This window comes from Ambystoma mexicanum, chromosome 3q (assembly GCF_040938575.1).
Source record: "Ambystoma mexicanum isolate Mex_15411 chromosome 3q, UKY_AmexF1_1, whole genome shotgun sequence".
In the NCBI taxonomy this organism is placed as follows: Eukaryota; Metazoa; Chordata; class Amphibia; order Caudata; family Ambystomatidae; genus Ambystoma; species Ambystoma mexicanum.
Window position 1 is genome coordinate 13,712,585 of NC_090926.1, and position 24,578 is coordinate 13,737,162.

At 46.6% G+C, this 24,578-nt stretch overlaps 1 protein-coding gene across 2 annotated transcripts in view; it reads left to right on the forward strand.

Moving 5' to 3' along the window:
• The window catches only part of RPS19BP1 (ribosomal protein S19 binding protein 1), a 269,268-nt gene that overhangs the window by 186,390 nt on the left and 58,300 nt on the right, over positions 1-24,578 (forward strand). The window contains exon 1 of one of the 2 annotated variants that reach the window (XM_069652940.1): positions 14,074-14,357. The exons of the other annotated variant lie outside the window; for it this stretch is intronic. Coding sequence (XP_069509041.1) covers positions 14,333-14,357 — 25 coding nt within the window. The 5' untranslated portion in view covers positions 14,074-14,332. Of the gene's footprint in view, positions 1-14,073; positions 14,358-24,578 lie in introns of those variants that run through there. 2 annotated transcript variants of the gene reach the window in all.

Consider the following 24,578-nt stretch of genomic DNA (forward strand, 5'->3'; position numbering starts at 1 on the left):
CTCCCCAGTCTCGCCTATGTTGCCTTGGCTGAATGGTCACCCTGCGTCTTCTGCACCACCCGCGAGGGTTCTCTGATCTCCTCCGGGCTGACTGACAGTCCCCACACAGGCATCGCTGCTGGCGGTCTCAGGTCCACTAACTCTGCCCCCAAACGCTGCAGTTGAAGTTTTCTTGGGGACCGCTCGCTTCACGGGTCGTCCCCTTTGCTTTTGCTGCCGTGGGGTCTTGTAACGCAGCTTATTGCTCCTTTTTCGGATGGCCAGGGAGGAGCGCGCTCCTCACGGTGGGGTGGTCGCGGGGGCCCTTTTGGAATCTTCTTATGAAGCTTTTTGAACCTTTGTCTTCCCTTTCTTGAGTAATCTTTCTTCCACACTTCTCAATCCATTTTTCGTCCAGGATGTGGCACAGAGGGGGTGCTGGTCTCCAACGCTGATGATGCGGCTTGGATGCACAACTCTGGCAGCGTTGGTGCTTATTACTAGACTTATCTGCCGCCTTTGATACCGTTGACCATGCCGCCTTGCTCGTCTGGGCCGGCCTTTCTGGTGCCGTACTTTCCTGGTTTTCTTTGCTTTCCTCTAACCGAACAGTCAATTTCCACCCCCCCCCACCTTTTCACTCTATACCGTCTGCCTTGAGATATGGATTCCCTCAGGTTTCCTCCATCTTCCAGGTTTTGTTTAACATGTACATGTAACCTCTTACCAAGATTATCTGCTCTCACGGGTTCCACTGTTATTCTTAACAGATCACACAGATCCTGGTCCGTTTAGATCTCTCTCTTGTCGAGACAGCGACCAGATTTAGGTCCTGTCTCGAAGCTGTGGGTGCATAGATGTGTAATGGCTGCTTCAAGGGGAAGAAATGATGGTGGTGGGCCCTCCTTCCTCTACTGCCTTTTGGACCCCCTCTTTTTGGCCATCTTTAGGGGTAAATATGTCATCTGAGATTCCGCAGACAGAAAAGCTAAGTCTAGTATGTCAAAGGGGCCATCTTCAACTGAAAACCCCATAGTAAGGTTCTTTGTTTACTCCTTTCTCAGTTACGTGCCCCTGTGGTGTCCTTACTTGTTATGTCCTCCATGGAACACTGCAACGCCCCATTTCTGGCACAAACTGGCTACTTCTTATGGCACCTTCAGGTCTTGCAGTACTCTGCAGCCAGAGTAGCCACTTACACACCTAGTTGTGCTCACATTACTCCATGTGTGCACCATCTTCATTGGCTACCCATGGCCAAGCCCATTCATGTCAAGGGCTAATGTCTAGTACATCATGCCTTTTATGGAACTGGGGCAGAATGTCTACAGGCTAAATTCTGTTTGTACATTCGTGCTCGGCCACTCCGCTTGGAATGCCTGATATTAAATACTGACAAACTGCCTTGTACATATAAATCCATTATACATCCATATAAAAGTGCTGTGTGCAAATGCGTCATAAAGTCAAAGCAGAACCATATTACTTCAAGGCAAATTGTAACTATTGCATATGCCTGACTAAAGTGCCAAGAGTATAACGGATTCAAAAAATGCCAGGTGCGCTTGAGAAACGTGTCAAGTGTTTCTGAGTTCCTTCCACTCTAATCGCATTTTTAATTTTAGGCAGTGTGAGTTGCTTTTCATGTTATTTTAACCCACTGGGCCGCATTACGAGTTTAGAGGTACCCATGGTGCTATTAGCGCCATGGCTGCCTCCAAACTCTGGTCCGGGTTCCTTGAATGAGGAATTACCAGGCCATTCCAACCTTGGAGGATCCGGTAATTCCTCATTCAAAAACCCATCCCCATTTCCATTTGAGCCCCCACAGGGCTCAATGGGAATGGTCCCCTTGCGGGACCCGCAAAGGACGTCTGGTCTGACCAGACGTTCCGAGGGGGGTCCCGCAAGGGAACCTCGTAATAGGGTGGATTGGGTTTACCGGCGCTGTTAAACCCATTCCGCCCACCTTGTAATGAGGCCCACTGTCCTATAAATCCATATTTCGAGTGACATTTTTTACTTGCAAATATTCTGAGACCTTTAGTTGTCTATAGTTTACCTGTACTTATTCACACTACAGCACCATTATGAAAAGCAAATAATTTATAGATCGATAATTGCGTCACAAACCTCCGGCACTGTGTATCATCGTTCCCCTGCTGAAGGTGTGAAGTCGTAATATCTGTTGAGCCTTACAGGAAATATTGTGACAAAAGATTGTGAACATTTGCAATAATAAAGTTTACTTTTTCTTTTATCCAATTCTTGCAGCGACTCATTGTCATGATCTCTGCTTCCAAAAGATCAGGACTTGCCCGACTCCCTTGGAAGCAGACCCATAACCTCGGTTCCGAGTGCCAGCCAGTCCCAATTGGGACCTTTTGGACCCTGTCCTGGCGCCAGTGGCACCAGGCTCATAAAGATGCCCAGTCCCAGCGCTGGAAGCGCCGGGCTCATAATGCTTGGGTGGACTTACCTGCAGCAGGCCATGCTGCTTACTTACCTGCCAGTTGAACCCCTGATCCTCTTCTGTTTGGGACTACTTTTCCTGTTGGGTGGGGCAGGAGCCACTCCCTAGGTTCAGAACACTGGAACTCTTCTGGAAAGCAGGAACTCTTTTCTTACCTAGGCGTGGCTGTGGAAGGAGACACCTAAGCACTACAGGAGGCTATTTAAACCACACCCGATGGATGAATCTTGCTTTCCGTTATTCTGCATTCTCTGCAGCAGAACGCTCATCGTGTCTTCTGCTTCTGATCCTGGGCCTAAGGGAACAAAGGCTTACCATCCTGGAATCCAGTCTTCAGCAGCACCTGTAAAGACAAAGAAAGAACAGGTTAGCACTACGGTCTTCAGTGGCAGCGCATCTCTTACCTGGTCCATCGGCTGTCACCAACGCCTCGCGCTGCATTCCGGCATCTGAAAGACAAAGGCTTACCTACTCTTCTCATGCTCCGGAGGTCTTCGCACTGCATTCCGGCATCTGAAAGACAAAAGCTTACCAGCTCTTCGCACTCTCCGGAGGCCTTCGGCGCTGCATCCCGCATCTGAAAGACAAAAGAAGGTGCGTTTAAAGACATTGGGCAACTTTATTCCTCACGTGCGTTTACTCCTTCCCACGCCGAATCCAGCGGGTATTCCAGCACCCTTCAGCTTCTCTAAAGCTCCGAACTTGTACCTGCAAGATAAAAGGGACAGTTAGTGCGCATCGTGAAGCAGGCTACAAGCGCTTACTTACGTGCTTCCAGGCGCTTCTATTCCTCACGCGGGTTCGATCCTCAACTCTCATCAGCCCGCCATCCGCCATCGCCGGAACCCTGCAAAACAAGAGATATCATTACAAAAGACTTTTAAGACATTTGAAGTGCCCAGAACTTACCGTTCGTGCAGTTAACGACGGACAGCAGTCCTCTGAGGTCAAGAGGCCTGCACCCTTATCCAGTGAAGAAACTGGTTATGGCACCCTGCCCCGAGGCAGATGGAGAGGTTGGCGTTCACTTACCTAAGGTGAGGGCGTTAACCTTTGGGGTTCTACAGGAGAAGAGAAAGGGAAGAGGAGAGAGGCACCCAATAACCCCAGTTCATTAATCCCATATTTTCTATCTGCAGACATCTTACTCTTCGAGTCAGACATACAGTGCACAGAGGTCCAGTCCAAAGAGCCAACCGTGTGTTACACATCACCTTTGAAGATACGGCATTCACCCAGTCAAGACCGGCGCCTCTGCGGGAATCAGGTGAGCGTTACACTCATGTGCAGTTATGAGAACTGTTTTTCCATAAATGTTTCACTATTCGGCTTCTTTTTCCTTCCAATCCCCCAGGTAAAGCAGGTTCACTCCATATGGCTCCACCAATTTGATCTTTGGTTTACAATTGTATATGTATTATTTGTTGCTTTACAGTGTAAGCACTTGTCATAATAAAAACACTTCAGTTCCCAATTGTCTATTTCTTTAAGCTAATGTGTTATTTGTTTTTAACCCCTTAACTGCCAATGCCTCCCACCCCCCCTCCCCCGTGCACCAAGCCCTTTTTTGGTGGTTTCGGTATGTTGCCATTCAATCCCTTGTAATGCTTTATTTACATGTGATATCTCCCCCAAATGTGGCCCCCTTTCTTCCCACATGTAGGTGATCATAACGCCACCTAGGAATCCTAGTTTGCTGTATGGGGGTGAGAGAAAATAACCGAAAACGGAGCACATTTCGTGTTTTTTTCAGACAATGCCAATAAAATTATGTACAAAGAAGCCTGTGGGTGTTTCCTTGTAAGAGCTAGGAACAAATGATTTGCTGTGCTGAATTTGCCATTTTCCAGGCTTTCAAGAACAGGTTGAGTGAAAGCCAAAAAAATAAGGTTACCATCAATTTTGTGAGAGCTATGCAGGTTTACCCCTCCCCTCCAACAATAGTCCATGCGGGGACGGAATGGAAGAGGAGGGTAGGAAAGCAGAAAGGGAAGACCAAGGCATACATTTCTGAAAAGAAGACAAAATTCCAAGTTTAGGAAAGGGTGATTTGTGCAGGTGAGGCAACATCTATGTAGGGAAAATGCCCATAGTTTGGGGAAAGATTTTAAAAATTACAGTTAAAAAAGGTATGTGCTGGACATGGTTGGACCTGTAAGGTAATGGCTTCTACGAATATTTAGAAAAGCAGTGCCCCGCTACATTCCCCTGACTTTTCCAGTTAGGAAATTGCATGTACCATAAGCCAAAAACTGAGCCATAGTACACAGGAATTTTATGCTGACGACTTAGCATGTGTAAATAAGGAAAATAAATGTGAGGAATGGCAAGCATACCATTTTTGAAAGAGCACAGGTAGCCCTTTTGAAGGGTAGGTGACTTGAGCAGGTTACAAAAGCATACAGTGCTTAAATCGGCAACTACATGTAGTTCACATTTGGGAAATTAAAGGGTTGTGTAACAAAGTGCAATAGCAAATGTATGAAAATGTTAAACCAAGAGAAAACAACAAATGTCCTACGATCCTACATACCCACACATGTCCTGACGAAAACTGTACCTCATGTGTCGGTGCAACTACCTGGGTGCAAATGGAAAGGGCTAAACCACTGGTAACCCAAGCGTTTCAGGAGAGCAGACTCCCGTAGGAACACACAGAGGTCTGACTTGTGCCAATTGCCCTAGAATTTATTACCCAAAAGCCCGGCAAAGTCTGAAATTTAGGGAAAATAAACACAATTTTCAGACATTTCCAACCTGGAAACTATTGAAACATACCGCCAACACATGGCCTACCTTCCCAAAGGTGTCTGGATGAAAACTGTACCTCGTGTGGGTGTACCTACCTGGGTGTAAAAGTGTTAACCATCCCCAAGTCCAACGGCACTCCCAAGGAGCACCAGCAGGGTCTCCATCCGTTCCCTGAGGGGAAATTCTGTAATGCTGCCTACCCAGAGCTCCAGGATGGTCTGCGGTGATGTCACCGGCCTTGGATGACTCTACCATGTGGGTCCACCATCCCCAAGTGCAGCAGGACTCCCAGGGAGCCCCGGCAGGTTCCCCGACCTTTCCCAGAGGGAGAAGCTGTAACACAGGCCAGCCAGAACTCCAGGATAGTTTGTTCCTGGCCTTGGGCAGCTGTCTCCCATATGGAGTGGCCATCTCCAAGTGCAGCGGCTGTCCCAGGGAGCACTGACAGGGTCACCTACCCTGAGGGAGTGGCACCCTTCTGGTGCTTCCTGGAACCGCTGCTGGGCTGCGGGATGGTCAACCCACATGGGAGACAGCCGCCCAAGGCCGGGCACTTTACCTGCAACCATCTTGGAGCTCTGGCTGGCCTATGTTACAGCTTTCCCCCACCAGGGAGCCCCGACAGTGTGCCAAAACCTCCACGAAGGGAAAAGCTGTAATGCAGCCCAGCCAAAACTCGAGGACGGCTGGAGGTGATGTCCCCGGCCTTCGGCATCTGTCTCCCATGTGAGTCCACCATCCTCAAGTGCAGTGAGAGCGACCTACCCCAAAATCTGATATTTAAAAAAAATGGGTACAAAACATTTGGAAAAAATTCAACTACTTCAGGTTCAATTTAAACACATAGATCCATAATTATGCCAACGGCTAAGATATTTCACACTTTGGTCCAATTAAATGGTTATAATAAATCTTGAATATGATAAATATGTAAGAACCATGAACTGATAACTCGAGTAATAAAATAAATGAAAATAAGGCCTACTTTAACAATATAAATACTTTCATGAAATATAAACGACTTAAAATATGAAACTGTCAATGAAAAGAATTACATATTAAGTACAACAATGAACTGAGTGACAGCATAAAAAAGGAGAGAACTGTGACCATGTTTCTAGGTGGACATATGGGAATGGAGCTACGAGACCCTGGAGGGGCCTGTACTTTCAGAAAGATAATAGCCAGTATATAAGGTATTCCCAAGGCGTATACCCTTACACTTTATCCTTTACCAGGTTCCAGTCCTGGTAGAGTTTTGAAGAATGAACTACTCTGCATTAGAAGGTCAAAAGTTTTGTGGGTATCGTCTTTGATCCCACTAAAAGTACATTTGAATACACAGTCTGCAGGATGGACTGTGGAAAAGACCTACTTGAGCTTGTGTATGCAATGAAGTTGGCATATGAGGAGGTTCAAGGTTGGCAGAGTTATTGCAAAGCTGCCTGCAGGAGGCACCATGGTGGGGTCAGGCAGCTACCATGACAGCGCTGCTTGACTTCAAGTTGGCAGCTGACAATTTATAACTGATAATCACTAGATCTGAAGATGCCGAGTTACTCAGAAGAGCCAATCACTTTGTCACGTACACACAAGGAGTTGGGCACATTAATTAACACCTTTCCTTTTCCAGTATAAAAAGGGGCAGGACTATACAGGGAGGCTTTGGTAGAAGGCCTAGTATGGGAGTTTAGAAACAAGCGTTGCAGTAAAGAGCAGAGTAAAAGAGGAAGAAGGAAGGCAAAGGGAGTTGAAGGAGAGTAAGACTTGAGCTGGATGGGAGAGGAAGGTGAAGATGGGACAAAAGAAGGGAAAGTGGAGAGCAGCGTAAAAAGGGGAAAACTAGCAATGGGGGAAAAGCAGAGATGCAAGGTGAGACACAAGAGAAAGGAAGAAATTACTTGGAGAACAGTTTAAAAGGTACAGACAAAATCGGTGTAGGAAGAGGGCCACTGATGGAGGAACATTTTTGGAAAGCTACTGAGGAAGAAAAGGAAGGTGGAGGAAGGAAGAAGTGCAGAAGGTGGACCCTGAAAATAAGGTAAATGCTGTAGACGAAAGCCTGTGTCCATTAAGTATTATGCTAGCTGGTGCCTGGTTGTACATCTTAACCTGATACCTAGCCCATCAAAAGTAGAGAGGGGTATTGGAAAGATGAGGAGGAGTGCAGTACCCTGGGTAAACCAACTTGACCGTGGTTTAACTCTCAACACCAAGCTGAGTGGGCCTGTCTTCGGTTTCTGGCCCTCCCGATGCATCACATCATCGGTTTCTGGCCCCTGGAAGGGCCTATCTTTGTCTTCAAGCCCAGGAGTGCCAGCGCATCTTCAAGCCCGGGACAAACAAATGGTCTTTCTGGCCAGGAGAGCAAACAAATCTTCATGCCCAATAGGGCCAATGCGTCGTCAATCCGAGGAGGTTCAACCCATGCTCATATAGAGCACTAGAGGGGGACTAACTGAAGCATTCCCACTTGGCAATACAACTCTAGTTGAGAAATATTAGAATACAGAAAGTGGCCATGGGATTAAAGTCCTCTAGAAGAAAGGGGGACTCCTTACAGTGTTAGGAATGTCAGCAGACAGAATCTTATGGGTGTGGAATGTGAACAGAGAACACTAGAAGAGAATGCAAGGCAAGTTGTATGGTGGTTGGTGTAAGGGGGAGGACAGAGAGAGTTGTTACAGCATAAAAATGAACTTAAAAGAAATTAAGTCACACATACTGGCTGTGTTCTGGTTCACTTCCTTAACTGGTGATGAGTTGCGGCAATGACAAAGAGCCTGCACTTGCCATTGAGTGTGGTTGCCCTGGCTGAACAGGTACAGGGTTAGTTGCACAGTCAAAATGGTAGCTCAGTGGGACTCTCCAGGCATGTATTGAGGATTATCTGGGCTGTGCGAGAGCCTATGAGGACACAGGAAGCACCCTAGCAGCATAGCCGTGCATGCAGACGACAGAACACGTGATCCAAGGACGCATTGTCCGGTGTTGCAAGTTGTTACCTGGCAATTTTAGACATGATAAGGAGTTGACATGTCTGTTGCTTAGCTATGTAACAAGCTGAAGGCCTTCACTGCGGACACTGCGCTCCGTGCTATGCCTGTCCCACGTGCACTGTAGCGACCGAAAGAAACACTTGCACACATAAAGAAGGGAGCATGCCGTAGCACAATTGGCTGTTACTCTGAGAGGTGTTTTTTCATTGCACTTTAAAAGGGAGATTACAGACATTTGTCCCTGTGAACAAGGTGACAAATACCAAGAGCACAAAAATAGGGAAGCAACAGAAATGAATTCAAAGATTATGGGAAATATACCAGGCACTGGGTTATTCCTAGGTTATTAAATCGAAAGAAAGATTCCAGAAGCATATGTTAGCAGTATATGGTCCTAATTCTTTGAGTAAAAAGAAAGAGGCACTGTTTCTTTGTCGAGGTCGGGCTGGACAACAATTTCTTAAAACTAGCTGAATGCATCAAGATGGGCAACCAGCTTGATGTATGCATAGCCAAGATGGACAAGCATTACGAGGTGAAGGGGAATAACATTTTGGCTTGTTATCAATTTTCCATCAGACAACAGAAATGTTGTGAGACCATTGAGGAGTTTGTTACAGCACTGTGAGGGTTGGCTATAAAGTGTTGTTTTGAACATTATCAGAAAGAGGACATTCGGGACAAGTTGATGATCAACAGATCAATTGGTCCCCTCGTCTAATGGGAACTAGCCCACTCACACTGAAGTAGCTAGAGAAACGGCCCTCTGACCTAGAGAGGCAGAAAAGTCGGAGGGCCGTTTCTCTAATGGGAAATAGCTGCTTCAGTCTGAGTGGGCTAGTTCCCATTAGACGAGAGGACCTTTCTGCCTCTGCAGGTCGGAGGGCCGCTTCTCTAATGGGAAATAGCTGCTTCAGTGTGAATGGGCTAGTTCCCATTAGACGAGAGGACCTTTCTGCCTTTCCAGGTCGGAGGGCCCTTTCTCTAATGGGAAATAGCTGCTTCAGTCTGAGTGGGCTAGTTCCCATTAGACGAGAGGACCTTTCTGCCTCTGCAGGTCGGAGGGCCGCTTCTCTAATGGGAAATAGCTGCTTCAGTGTGAATGGGCTAGTTCCCATTAGACGAGAGGACCTTTTTGCCTTTCCAGGTCGGAGGGCCGTTACTCTAATGGGAAATAGCTGCTTCAGTGTGAGTGGGCTAGTTCCCATTAGCCAAGAGGACCTTTCTGCCTTTCCAGGTCGGAGGGCCCTTTCTCTAATGGGAAATAGCTGCTTCAGTCTGAGTGGGCTAGTTCCCATTAGACGAGAGGACCTTTCTGCCTCTGCAGGTCGGAGGGCCGTTTCTCTAATGGGAAATAGCTTCTTCAGTGTGAGTGGGCTAGTTCCCATTAGCCGAGAGGACCTTTCTGCCTTTCCAGGTCGGAGGGCCCTTTCTCTAATGGGAAATAACTGCTTCAGTCTGAGTGGGCTAGTTCCCATTAGAAGAGAGGACCTTTCTGCCTCTGCAGGTCGGAGGGCCGCTTCTCTAATGGGAAATAGCTGCTTCAGTGTGAATGGGCTAGTTCCCATTAGACGAGAGGACCTTTTTGCCTTTCCAGGTCGGAGGGCCGTTACTCTAATGGGAAATAGCTGCTTCAGTGTGAGTGGGCTAGTTCCCATTAGACGAGAGGACCTTTCTGCCTCTGCAGGTCGGAGGGCCGCTTCTCTAATGGGAAATAGCTGCTTCAGTGTGAATGGGCTAGCTCCCATTAGACGAGAGGACCTTTCTGCCTTTCCAGGTCGGAGGGCCCTTTCTCTAATGGGAAATAGCTGCTTCAGTCTGAGTGGGCTAGTTCCCATTAGACGAGAGGACCTTTCTGCCTCTGCAGGTCGGAGGGCCGTTTCTCTAATGGGAAATAGCTGCTTCAGTGTGAGTGGGCTAGTTCCCATTAGAAGAGAAGACCTTTCTGCCTCTGCAGGTCGGAGGGCCGCTTCTCTAATGGGAAATAGCTGCTTCAGTGTGAATGGGCTAGTTCCCATTAGCCGAGAGGACCTTTCTGCCTTTCCAGGTCGGAGGGCCGTTACTCTAATGGGAAATAGCTGCTTCAGTGTGAGTGGGCTAGTTCCCATTAGACAAGAGGACCTTTCTGCCTCTGCAGGTCGGAGGGCCGTTTCTCTAATGGGAAATAGCTGCTTCAGTGTGAGTGGGCTAGTTCCAATTAGAAGAGAAGACCTTTCTGCCTCTGCAGGTCGGAGGGCCGCTTCTCTAATGGGAAATAGCTGCTTCAGTGTGAGTGGGCTAGTTCCCATTAGCCGAGAGGACCTTTCTGCCTCTACAGGTCGGAGGGCCCTTTCTCTAATGGGAAATAGCTGCTTCAGTATGAGTGGGCTAGTTCCCATTAGACTAGAGGACCTTTCTGCCTATGCAGGTCGGAGGGCCGCTTCTCTAATGGGAAATAGCTGCTTCAGTGTGAATGGGCTAGTTCCCATTAGACGAGAGGACCGTTTTGCCTTTCCAGGTCGGAGGGCCGTTACTCTAATGGGAAATAGCTGCTTCAGTGTGAGTGGGCTAGTTCCCATTAGACGAGAGGACCTTTCTGCCTCTGCAGGTCGGAGGGCCGCTTCTCTAATGGGAAATAGCTGCTTCAGTGTGAATGGGCTAGTTCCCATTAGACGAGAGGACCTTTTTGCCTTTCCAAGTCGGAGGGCCGTTTCTCTAATGCAAAATAGCTGCTTCAGTCTGAGTGGGCTAGTTCCCATTAGACGAGAGGACCTTTCTGTCTCTGCAGGTCGGAGGGCCGCTTCTCTAATGGGAAATAGCTGCTTCAGTGTGAATGGGCTAGTTCCCATTAGACAAGAGGACCTTTCTGCCTTTCCTGGTCAGAGGGCCCTTTCTCTAATTGGAAATAGCTGCTTCAGTCTGAGTGGGCTAGTTCCCATTAGACAAGAGGACCTTTTGGCCTCTGCAGGTCGGAGGGCCGCTTCTCTAATGGGAAATAGCTGCTTCAGTGTGAATGGGCTAGTGCCCATTAGCCGAGCGGACCTTTGTGCCTTTCCAGGTCGGAGGGCCGTTTCTCTAATGGGAAATAGCTGCTTCAGTGTGAATGGGCTAGTTCCCATTAGCCGAGAGGACCTTTCTGCCTTTCCAGGTCGGAGGGCCGTTTCACTAATGGGAAATAGCTGCTTCAGTGTGAATGGGTTAGTTCCCATTAGCCGAGAGGACCTTTCTGCCTTTCCAGGTGTGAGGGACGTTTCTCTAATGGAAAATAGCTGCTTCAGTGTGAATGGGCTAGTTCCCATTAGCCGAGAGGACCTTTCTGCCTTTCCAGGTCGGAGGGCCGTTTCTCTAATGGGGAAATAGCTGCTTCATTGTGAGTGGGCTAGTTCCCATTAGCCGAGAGGACCTTTCTGCCTTTCCAGGTCGGAGGGCCCTTTCTCTAATGGGAAATAGCTGCTTCAGTCTGAGTGGGCTAGTTCACATTAGACGAGAGGACCTTTCTGCCTCTGCAGGTCGGAGGGCCGTTCCTCTAATGGGAAATAGCTGCTTCAGTGTGAGTGGGCTAGTTCCCATTAGAAGAGAAGACCTTTCTGCCTCTGCAGGTCGGAGGGCCGCTTCTCTAATGGGAAATAGCTGCTTCAGTGTGAATGGGCTAGTTCCCATTAGACGAGAGGACCTTTCTGCCTCTACAGCTCGGAGGGCCGTTTCTCTAATGGGAAATAGCTGCTTCAGTGTGAGTGGGCTAGTTCCCATTAGCCGAGAGGACCTTTCTGCCTTTCCAGGTCGGAGGGCCGTTTCTCTAATGGGAAATAGCTGCTTCAGTGTGAGTGGGCTAGTTCCCATTAGCCGAGAGGACCTTTCTGCCTTTCCAGGTCGGAGGGCCGTTTCTCTAATGGGAAATAGCTGCTTCAGTGTGAGTGGGCTAGTTCCCATTAGACGAGAGGACCTTTCTGCCTCTGCAGGTCGGAGGGCCGCTTCTCTAATGGGAAATAGCTGCTTCAGTGTGAATGGGCTAGTTCCCATTACACGAGAAGACCTTTTTGCCTTTCCAGGTCGGAGGGCCATTTCTCTAATGGGAAATAGCTGCTTCAGTGTGAGTGGGCTAGTTCCCATTAGACGAGAGGACCTTTCTGCCTTTACAGGTCGGAGGGCCGTTACTCTAATGGGAAATAGCTGCTTCAGTGTGAGTGGGCTAGTTCCCATTAGACGAGAGGACCTTTCTGCCTCTGCAGGTCGGAGGGCCGCTTCTCTAATGGGAAATAGCTGCTTCAGTGTGAATGGGCTAGTTCCCATTAGCCGAGAGGACCTTTCTGCCTTTCCAGGTCGGAGGGCCCTTTCTCTAATGGGAAATAGCTGCTTCAGTGTGAGTGGGCTAGTTCCCATTAGACAAGAGGACCTTTCTGCCTTTCCAGGTCAGAGGGCACTTTCTCTAATGGGAAATAGCTGCTTCAGTGCATAGCTCTCAACCTTTTTCGATGCAAAGGCGGGTGAAATCACCCGATTTTGTGTTTGGCGGGTGAGAGGCCCATTGAAATGAATGGGCGTGCACGAGGCTTGGCGGGTGACTCACCTGTTTACAAGGTGGGTGACACCCGCCAAAAGCGGGTGAGTTGAGAGCTATGCCAGTGTGAGTGGGCTAGTTCCCACTATTATGCAGGACTTGGCCACTAGGGGCAAAAAGGGCCATTTTTCTAATGGGAACTAGCCTTCTCAGTGTGAGTAGGCTAGTTCCCATTATTATGCAGGACTTGGCCACTAGGGGAGCAAAAAGGGCCATTTCTCTAATGGGAACTAGCCTTCTCTGTGTGAGTGGGCTAGTTCCCATTATTATGCAGGACTTGGCCACTAGGGCCAAAAAGGGCCACTTCTCTAATGGGAAATAGCAGGACTTGGCCACTAGGGGCAAAAAGGGCCATTTCTCTAATGGGAACTAGCCTTCTCTGTGTGAGTGGGCTAGTTCCCATTATTATGCAGGACTTGGCCACTAGGGGAGCAAAAAGGGCCATTTCTCTAATGAGAACTAGCCTTCTTTGTGTGAGTGGGCTAGTTCCCATTATTATGCAGGACTTGGCCACTAGGGCCAAAAAGGGCCACTTCTCTAATGGGAAATAGCAGGACTTGGCCACTAGGGGCAAAAAGGGCCATTTCTCTAATGGGAACTAGCCTTCTCTGTGTGAGTGGGCTAGTTCCCATTATTATGCAGGACTTGGACACTAGGGGAGCAAAAAGGGCCATTTGTCTAATGGGAACTACATAGCTCCCAACCTTTTTTGTCACCAAGGCGGGTGAAAACACCCGATTTTCTTTTTGGCGGGAGAGAGGCCCATAGAAGTGAATGGGCGTAGGAGCGGCTTGGCGGGTGATTCATCAGCTTTCAAGGCGGGTGACACCCGCCAAAAGCGGGTGAGTTGAGAGCTATGGAACTAGCTTTCTCTGTGTGAGTGGGCTAGTTCCCATTATTATGCAGGACTTGGCCACTAGGGGCAAAAAGGGCCATTTCTCTAATGGGAACTAGCCTTCTCAGTGTGAGTAGGCTAGTTTGCATTATTATGCAGGACTTGGCCACTAGGGGAGCAAAAAGGGCCACTTCTCTAATGGGAACTAGCCTTCTCAGTTTGAGTAGGCTAGTTCCCATTATTATGCAGGACTTGGCCACTAGGGGCAAAAGGGCCATTTCTCTAATGGGAACTAGCCTTCTCTGTGTGAGTGGGCTAGTTTCCATTATTATGCAGGACTTGGCCACTAGGGGAGCAAAAAGGGCCATTTCTCTAATGGGAACTAGCCTTCTCTGTGTGAGTGGGCTAGTTCCCATTATTATGCAGGACTTAGCCACTAGGGGGCAAAAAAGGGCCATTTCTCTAATGGGAACTAGCTCACTCACACTGAAGCAGCTATTTCCCATCTGAGAAATGGCCCTAACCACCGATGGTCCGTTTCTCGGATGGGAACTAGTATCAACCCTTGCCTTTCAGCTCGTGCAAAAATGATGATGACGTGAACGTTGAAACCCACGTGATGCAGAGCAACCCACGTGATGAAGCAGACGTTGAAACCCACGTGATGCAGAGCAGCTCACGCGTTGAGCTGGAGGTGGATTGTTGCTATTGTCTGTTTCTTGAATGGGAACTAGAAAACTATCCTTTACGAAACGCTTATGTCCAGTTTCCAGGCAGCATCAGGTGAGTGCATGCGATCCAGCTCTTGTAGTGAATTTTATATGCATTTCTTTCAGCATCAATCGACTTAAACGTCCTTATCCCTTTGTTATATTGTTAAGAGGAGCCGTTTTGCAACCTCTAGGAATGCACGTTGAAGCTGTAATTCCTTGTGTTGCACTTATCACTTGATGAAATTAAATATTGAAAGAACGTAATTTTCTAAACATCTGGTTTTGAAATTACACGGGGCAGCCTGGCATAGACACAGTAGCTGCTCCGAAGCTCATTTACGGTACGGTTCAGGCTCTGCAATGCCTGAGAACAGTAACTGATGTGCACCTACTACACAGACCGTGTACATGTATAATAGTACCTGCTAAGGCTCGCAGACGCAGGAACTGCTTTGCAGCTACTACACAGACCGTGCTCTGGTGTAAGTGACTACATATCTAATAATACCTGCACAGGCTAAGGCTTGCAGAGGCAGTGACTGCTGTGCAGCTGCTACACAGACCCTGATCTGGTGTAAGTGACATATCTAATAATACCTGCGCCGGATAATGCTTGCAGATGCAGTAACTGCTGTGCAGCTACTACACAGACCCTGTACATATATAATAGTACCAGCGCAGGCTAATGCTCGCAAAGCTAAAGCTACTACACAGACCCTGCTCTGGTGTAAGTGACTAGATATATAATAAAACCTGCGCAGGCTAATGCTCGCAGACGCGGTAACTGCTGTGCGGCTACTACACAGACCCTGCTCTTGGTGTAAGTTACTATATATAAAACCTGTACCAGATCATTCTCGCAGACACAGTAACTATTGTGCAGCTACTACACAGACCGTGCTCTGGTGTAAGTGACTACATATCTAATAATACCTGCACAGGCTAAGGCTTGCAGAGGCAGTGACTGCTGTGCAGCTGCTACACAGACCCTCCTCTGGTGCAAGTGACTACATATATAATACCTGCGCAGGCTAAGGCTCACAGACGCAGTAACTGCTGTGCAGCTGCTACACAGTCCCTGCTCTGGTGCAAGTGACTACATATATAATACCTGCGCAGGCTAAGGCTCGCAGACACAGTAACTGCTGTGCAGCTGCTACACAGACCCTGCTCTAAGGTAAGTGACTACATATATAATTATACCTGCACAGGATAATGCCCGCAGAGGCAGTAACTGCTGTGCAGCTACTACACAGACCCCGCTCTGGTGTAAGTGACTTCCACGAAGTGTTTGTGTAGGGGTGATGGAGTTCTTTCTATGAATTGTTTGCCGATTCTTGTGGCGTAGTCGTTTTTTATTTATTTATTTTGCTTTGAGGACTGTTGCATTGTACAGTTTGAGTTGTCTTTGGTATTTTATTTAGTCTTGTCTGTTGTATTGTTCTCTCCATTTTGTTTCCATTTTGCGGTTGGTTTTTTGGTGTTTTTTCAGTTCTCTTGTGAACCATTTTGCTGCCAGTTTTTTTGGTGGCGTTGCTTTGAATGTTTTAGCTGGTGCTAATTGGTCATTGGCCTTGGTGATCCAATTGTTGAGTGTGTCTTCTGTTGTATCTATGTTTGTATCAGTGGGATCTCTTTCACCTAGGTTGTCGTGGTGGGTTGATAGCATGGCGGCCTAGTCCGCTAGTTTTGTTGCAAAGTTGGGGTTGTAAGAAGATGGTCTGTAGATCAGTAGCAATACTATGTTGGATTGGTCGTTGACTTCTATCTTGATTAGGAGGGATTTATAGTCTTCCGCGTTGGTTGTGATGATTCGAGATGCTCAGGTGTGTTTTTTGTGTGTATAATTGCGATTCCACCTCCTCTTCGGTTTTCTCTTTTGGCGTGTATTAATTTAAAATTGTCGGGTATTGCTTCGTTCGCGATGGCTTTATAGTTGTCTGATAGCCAGGTTTCTGTAAGGAAGAGCACGTCTGTGCCTCCTTCGCTTAGGTCATTGGTTTCTCTTGAGTGTTTTGCCATGGATCTAATGATGAGGAGGCTGCAGTGTAGTTTTCTGGATTTCCCTTTTGTGTTGTTGTTAGTATTGCTTGTTCTGACCAGTGTGTTGTTAGTTGGTTTTCCATTCCAGGTGGGGTTTTTCCCGGTTTAGTCTTTCGGGTGGGGTGGTTCCTTGTTGGTCAGTCTCTTTGTCGAGTAGACCGATAAGGTTTATGGTGGGCTTGGTTAGTTTTCGGGTGGTAAATCGGGTTTCTACCCCTCTGTTGTTCCAGTCTTGGTGATATAGGGGGTGTAGAATGAGTGTGATGGTTTCCAATTTGTTCCTTGTTCTGGTTGGGGTATTGTCCATGGTGGAGACCGGGTTGGGATGGTTTATTAGTTGTCATCCGTTTGGTGTCCTGGTTGGGTCTGTATTCGTGAAGCTTGTTGGCTGTCGGTTCATTGCTGCTGTGCTGTTTTTGTTTGCCATGTTGTCGTATGTGAACAGGTAGCAAGCATTGTAGTCTGTCTTTGCTCTATTATTTGTATGTCTCTTGGGCCATCTCAGATGTTTGTCGAGTTTTTTGGGGTTGTGGGATCATGCTGGTCCGTGCCTTCCTAAGTGGTTTGGGATTTCATATTATTTCTATTGTCTTTTCTGGCTTCTTTGTCTTTCTTGTGGCGAGGCATGATGCTTGGGTTGTGTGCCTTAGTGGGCGTCCTCTTTCGATTGGTGTTTTTCATGGTCTTTTGGGTTTAGTCTTTGCTGTTTGTGGTTTGTTGTTGCTTGTATTTGGTAGGTTGTGGGTAGTTGATGGGATTTTGTGGTTCCGTTTGTTTATTGCTTCTTTCTTTTTTGGATCCTTTTCTTTTGATTTATTTTATCCTGGAGGTACTTTTTGTTATGGTTGTTGATTATTGGATTTTGCGCAAAGCAAACATGAATATTGTGTGACGGAGTGCATGTGAATACTGGCATATATTGCAGTCGTGTTAGGGAGAATTCTCACTTCTGTGCTAATTCCCTTCAACCTTAGAGACCCCAGCTCTTTTGCTGGACTGTAGGACTTTTTGATTTTAACCCTGGAGTGAGTGAGACCCTTTTCCCACTGCATCATGTGTTTTATTTATTTTCAGTGTTTTGGGAGTCTGACAAACTCCATATGCATCTACTTTTTGTATGGTGACACACATCAACTTCAGTGCAGTGTCACTGAGAAATCCTTTAGATTTTTCATGAGGTTTAAAATACCTTTTCTTGTGTGAACTACTGTTCACAAGATTAGTAAAGTGAAAATGACTTTACTTACCTTTTCTCTTTGTGGGTCAGCACACACCATCTTATGTGGAGTGCTGTGGGTTTACCTAGTAGCCCCTTATCCTACATTCTCATGTAGCATTTGTATGTTGCCCTCCCCTACTTTTAAATGACTAGTGGCATTGGTTTAATGTTTCCTACCATTGTGTTTTTCTACCTCAGGCTGAACCCTCAGCTGCAGTAAAGCACCCAGGGGTGACCATTTTATCAAAACGGCCCTTGTCTTCTTTTTTTGCCATTTTCTGTTTGTGAGGTCTTTCTTGGGTTTTACTCTGTGCGTCAAACAGATTGAAGCCCTTTGTTTGTCTTGCCATTGGTGCACTTCAGCCCTGAGTCCCGCCTCTGGCTCCAGTGTGTCTGGAAGCACAGGATGTGAGGGAGGGTCCCGAAACTCCCCTGACCTTTGCCTCTAGGAATGCCTAAATGCAACCAGTCCTGAATGGCTGATTGGCAGTCCTTTCAGGACAGCGACCCTGATGTGTGATTGACAGCCTAGGCTGTGCATGAATGGGAGAAACCTGCTTAAAAGTCGAGGGTTTTGGGACTAGAGGCAGAGTCGACCACTGGGAGAAACACCCGATGAAGAAACCGTGAACGAAGCTTGCTGCATCCTCCAGGACCTTTGAATTGCCTGGTGTTGCCCTGCTGCTGTGCTGAAACTCCCATTTCAGACAGAGAAGCTCCGGAATGGACTTCTTCCCTTGGGTTAGTTGGACCAACTAACCCAGAGACAAACTCCACTGGACCATCTTCCCTGTCTAGCTGTACTTCTTCATTGCTGCAAGAACCAAGTGCCAGGGGTCGAGTAATCCGTAGTCGAGTGAAACGTCTGAAATCCGCTAGAAGCTCCAGGAGTCTCCTAAGGACCCTCCAGAAGCAGGACGACCAGAGCTAGAATCCCCTCACCAGACCCAAGGAGTGAAGGAAGCCCAACCTGTACCAGAGATCCGCAACACTGCTGTTTACTAAGCGCTGAAACCCGCTAAATGCTGCTGAACCGAAAAGAGCTTGTAGCCGCCAACGACCTCCGAAGTACCACCGCAGGAGCCCTACAGATGTCCTCCCTCTGGACCACTCTTCTTCAAACCAGAGGTACTGTTTAGACTTAGGGTACTTACCTCACTGTCTTGTAGCCTTGCTTTTCTCAGTTGGGAATTGCAGTTGCTTACTTTTAGAGTTGATTCAAACTCTGTTTTCACAGCTTGCGACGCTACAAGTGATTTTCTAACAAACTCTCTAACTTTGTGCAAGACATTTAATTCCAAGAAGTGCCTCAGCTCCATAGACTGTTTCAAATTGACTTTGGCTGTCCTGGGTCCCTGCAGACTCTTCTAGCACACTGACTTTGATATGGTTTGTCCCTCATAGGTGTTAACTTGTTTTAGACAGTTACTGCTGGGAAAGGCTTGTCTAGATTTCATTGGAAGGTCTATTTGTACTCACATATACTGAGAACATGTTTAACCTTTTTCTTTCCTTAAACCTTTCCTTTCTGCAACCTCAGAATCTGCAAGTGTGATATTTAAATGCCATTACTGTCCTTGTGATTGAAGTCACCCCAAGGGGTAGCAATTGTGTATGAAGCATATCCAGAGATTATTCACTAACTTGCTCTGATTCTGAAAAGTAATTTAAAAGTATATTTACATTGTTACATGAATTGCCTTTCTAAAGAACGCTTATTTAAAAAATGATGTTAATTAAATAAATAACTATTTATAACTGAAATCTTGAGTGTAAGTGTTACTTGGCTACTTGTATTTACAGATTTCATTTGTACAGCTCTACAGCTCAGTTATCCCTCTTGAGATAGGCCTGGCTGCTCAGTCACACTGCCAATCTGTGTAGTTCAGACCTATACCAAAAGGTGGGCTTACCTAATACCAAGCAGATAAGTGTTGTGTAGTCTCACACAGTGGGACAACACCAATTCTTACCTAACAAGTCAGCGTGGAAATGTATTGATTGTGAGGGTGCTGGGTTCCTGCTTTTGACTGGGATGGCAAACGATTCTCACCCAGTGGGTGCATGCTATGTTTAGGCCTCTTTCTTCCACTTTGGCCCAACATAGTCTCAGGCTTTATCCGTGCCACAGTGGGGGATCATTCAGCATAAGTGCAACTAAGCAAAGGCAGAATGACATTCTGTATTGGTCCGCATATCATCCTACAAACTCTGATGTTCTGAAGTAATCAGTAAGTCATCCCCACATTATCAAGAACAAACATGTTTCATGGCAATGCTCTTGAAGTAATCAGCAGGTCATCCCAGAATCATCCCCAAATCATCCGGGACAAACGTTCAATCTCTTGAAGTGATCAGTAGGTCATCCTAAAAGCATCAGGAAAAAAGAGTTTTCTAAAATGGGGATACTGTTAGCATATTCATTAAGTCATCCTAAGCTCATCCCCAAATCATCATCCGCCATTCTGAGATATTTGCTGATGACTTTAACAGCGTGATGACTTCTGATGATGTGGGAATGACTTCTAGTGTAGTTCGATGATCATCAGATGACCCCAGGGTGGTCTCTAAAGTCATCCTTTTAAACCAGGGATAGGTCAAGTGACCTGGGATAAGTGTTGGAGGTCACGGAATATGACGTGGCAGGTGCATAACTTCTGATGCGCCAGGGGGCCATGCAGAGAGTGGTGCGAGGAGGGGGGAACAATGTAAAGCGGAAAGTAATATGAAAAGTAAAGTTTCCTACAATCTCTTATTCCCTGCACATAATCTGAAGCAAATGTAGAGTTAAACCAACAATACATCACACCAATAATCAAGATTGCCATGTGGGCACAGCAGGTCGGAACAGATATGTAACACAAGTGGTCATTTATCTCAACAGCAGGAGTAACCTTAAGTAATCAAGGAGTATGCCACACTAAACTATCCCCAACTCCTCGCATAACGTGCGACCAGGTTCAGCTATTTACGGATGCATCCTGGTGACCTGAGTTGGGGTCTTTTTGGGGAGGCAATGCTGCAGGGCCAATTGGCCCAACGCATGGGTAAAAAAGGGAGGGAAATCAACACGCAGGCAGCCCGTTGCCCCGCATCCCTGTTGTTGTTAGATGATAACTAGGAGGCCTAGGAAGGAGTGGACTGAAAGTTAACAATGCTCGAGGGGAGAAAGTGGGGGAGTAGGGAGACAAAGTGGGAAGGCAGTTACTGAATTTAATATCGATACGCCATCACCTACAAGCAAGGGCCCTCCTGAGTAATTATCTATGAACAACCATCTAAAGCGTTTGGGTGAGTGCTTGCAGGACATTGAGGGGTGGATGTTGTCATATTTCTTGAACTTGAATAAGTTGAAAAGGGAATTTATTTTATTTTCTCATGTGAAGCCAGAGGCCTCGTTTTTAAATAAGTTCCATGAAGCAAATATTTTCGGTACCCCTTCACATTTCTCTCTGACAGCTAAATCATTAGGCTTTACTCTGGACTCTCGGATCTCGTTTATTCCACATATTGGTGAAAGCTGCACATTTTCATTTTTTTTTTTTTTTTTTTTTTTTTTTTTAAGAGCAGTGAAGCCGTTCATCTGGAGTTTCATTTCCAATCCTTACTTCAATCTTTAATTCTATTGTGAATTGACACTGTGAATTCTGTGTTAATAGGACTTCCGAAAAATACACTTCTCCCTTCAAACGTTTTTAATGCGGCTGCCTGTTTGGTGTGTGGGGCAAGGAAATATGGCCACATCTCTTGTATTCTTAAGAAATTGCATTGGCCGTCATTACATTCAAACTGATGTGTATAGTATATAAATCGCTGCATTATCAATCCCCTGAGTATTTAGCTCAGAAATTGAAAATCTATGGGCGCCTATGAGGGCTTCGGAGTCAAGAGTGTTTACAGCTTGAGGTCCCATGGTCCAAACGTTTGTTCACACTGAACAGGATAGGTCATTCTCAAGGACCGCTGTTAAACTGTGGTACGCCCTCCCAAAGGATCTTCGTGTGACTAACAACTACCTTATGTTTAGAAAGAAAGTAAAAACCTGGTCGTCTTTTGAAATTTTGAGAACACTGTAGGTTTCTTTAAATTATTTTCTGCCTTCATTATTTGGGTTTAAGGATGTTTTCTGTTGCTTTATACATGGCTAGCTTGTAGGTTTTAGCAAGGCTCTTCCACAATATTTTTGCTAGCTCCGGTCGTGGATTTATGCCAGGACCTTTCGGCTTGCCGTTTCACTTTTTTAAGAACATCTAAGTCTGGCTTAATCCAGGTGTTATGACGGAGATCTTCCGGGCTAATTGATCTAATTGGTTAGTCAGTATCTTACGCTAGATGGCGGCCAGGATATCTGGGGGGCTCTGAATCTATAGAGGCTTCAAGGACAGCCTCCGTACACTGTGAAAGGTCCAAGTTCCTACTAAGGATCCTTTGGTTGGATTGAGTTTTTTTCTCTGGGTTACCTGTGAAATAGATGAAACATTCCACAAAAGAGTAGTCTGACCCTATACATGGTCTAGTATTGGAAGTGGTGAAGTCCAAATTACGAGATGCAACCCAGTCCAGGGTCTTACCTTTTGGAATGGGCAGATTCTGTATTCTGAACTAAAAATTCAACATTATTCATATTTGAATCTAATAATGGAGCTTCTGTGTCATTGGTATCTCCTCGCCATCGAAGTCGCCTAGTAAGATAGTTGAGCATTTGGGCTTATTTGGTGGACCCAAAAATCTGGATAATGTTTAAAGGTAAGCAGGTACTCGGGAAGGCGATTAAAGCAGGATAAGATTTATGTAGATGTTATAGTTCCGGGTGAGTTTCAGATGAATTTCTTTTTTTCAGCCGGGACAGATGCATGGCACCTAGAACATGTGGAAATCCTTCTTAACTGAGACTGCATCTCCCCCTCCATTACCTTGAGTTTGGTTCTGAGAAGAAGAAAAAAACATAACCCAAGGGGAAGGGAGCGGCAAGGTTGATCGTGGGCCCATTAAAGTCCTTAAGCCATGTTTCCGTAAGATATAAAATGTCACTCATTTTAAAGTATATAATCCTGACTATCCAAGGCATGTTTGTTCATAGACCTTGTGTTTAATAAAGATAACTTAAATGTTTTAGAATTTTTTTAAAGGTTTATATATACAATAATAAAACAACCACACAGAGCAACAGGCTCTAATATGACATGAATCATCACTGGAGACATATATTGCTATCATGTCCTACTACTATTACTACTTAAACACCCACTGTATAGCCTATGTATTTTCTAGTCCCACAGTCATGTTTCGTGCATCAGCATCCTCCACTTGCTGCCCATTGTCTTGCTCTACTATGGTAGCGAACAGCGTTACTGTGAGCGCAATCCATCTTTGTATGTCTGTTCCCGACTCTGCATTTTACACCCTGAGTGCCTTTTCCTACACAACTGTTTCCGCCGTGCACCACTTTTCCAATTCTCTCCACCATCTGGCCACACTCGGCTCTCCCTCATCCTTCCATTCCATGGCTATGCTACCCTTAGTAATGATATATGTCAGGTCTTTAGTTTATTCAGTGACTTATCTTACACGTTTTTCTTATAACGACCCAACATGCAGGCCTCCGAGTCCCAATGTCTAAATCGATGCACCCCTGGGCCACTTTGTCTGCTACTTTCTTCCAGAACCCCTGTATTACCGGGCACCCCCAGAACATGTGCATGAGCCCAGCCTCCTCCCCCCTCTGCATTTGGGAAACTCTTGACTCCCAGACCCTTTAAAGGTGGAGATAATTGTAAGGTATACTCTCTGTACTATATACATTTGTATAAGCTGTAATATGTCATTCCTAGATACCTTCTCGTGATACCATTTTATTCCTCCCCATTCTTCCTCTTCGAACGTCTTCCCCAGTTCCAGTTCCCATTTACTCTTCCATTTAATTTCTGCCCGTGAGGCACAGCCTATCAAGGTCTCATAGATCCTGGAGACGGCGTGTCCGCCTTCGGCCACTGTAAGCAACGTCTCAATTTCCTCGTTTCCAATATCCCCTTCTGCGATATTCGGCCATCTTCTGCGCAGCACCCCCAGAACTGTGTTGTGCAACACGAACTGTCCTACCGGTATCCCCGCTTCCACACTCAGCTCTTCAAAGGTTTTCCACTCAGTCTCATTTCGGAGGTCCGTCACCATGGCCATTCCATACATTTCCCACCTTAATTCTATCATGGCCCTGTCTCCCTTCCTGCCCTCCAGGATCTCCACAATTGGCGTCTGCAGAGAGAGTGGGTCATCTATCCACATGACCCCACAGGCCCTGCGCTAGACACGGACACCCAGTTTAACCAGGTAGGGGCTCTCTCACTGCTCCTTGGTGAGGACCCAGAGGAGGTCTCTCAGGTGCCTGTGCTGCAACGCGGGCTGCAGCAGTGCCGTCTCTACCGTAGGGTCATCGGCCATCCATTTCAACACGTGCTGCAGTTGGCATGCTAGAAAATACAACTCAAAGTTCAGCACCCGTAACCCTCCCATGTCATACAGCCTTTGTAGTGTGTTCAGGGCTACCCTGTTCTACCGTCCTGCCAATAGTACCCTCTACACAACTTCTCCAGTTCTCGAAAGAAACGTCTCAGAATGTCAAATGGGACATTCCCAAAGCAATACATAAGACTCTCCCCATCATTGACAGGGGTAGTTTGCTCCTGAACCCCATGGACGCGACTAGCCCAGCTTGGCACGTACTGTTTTCTTTGTGCTCATGAGCGGGGTCCCGATGTATGTTAATCCCCAGGTACCTAAAGGAGGTCCCGCTCCAGGGCAAGGGGAGGACAGGTAAGTCCACTTCGCCCTCTTTGCCGTGGCCGCCAGCGGGAACAAGCATGATTTCTTCTTATTAATTTGAATACCTGTGAACATGCTAGAGTTGTCCAGCACCTCCTAATATGTATGGCAAATTCACCTTGAGATCTCTCCCATATAGCAGGACATCGTCCACATACATGGAAATCATGTGTCTCATCCCATATATGTCTATACCCACGTCTCTGTATT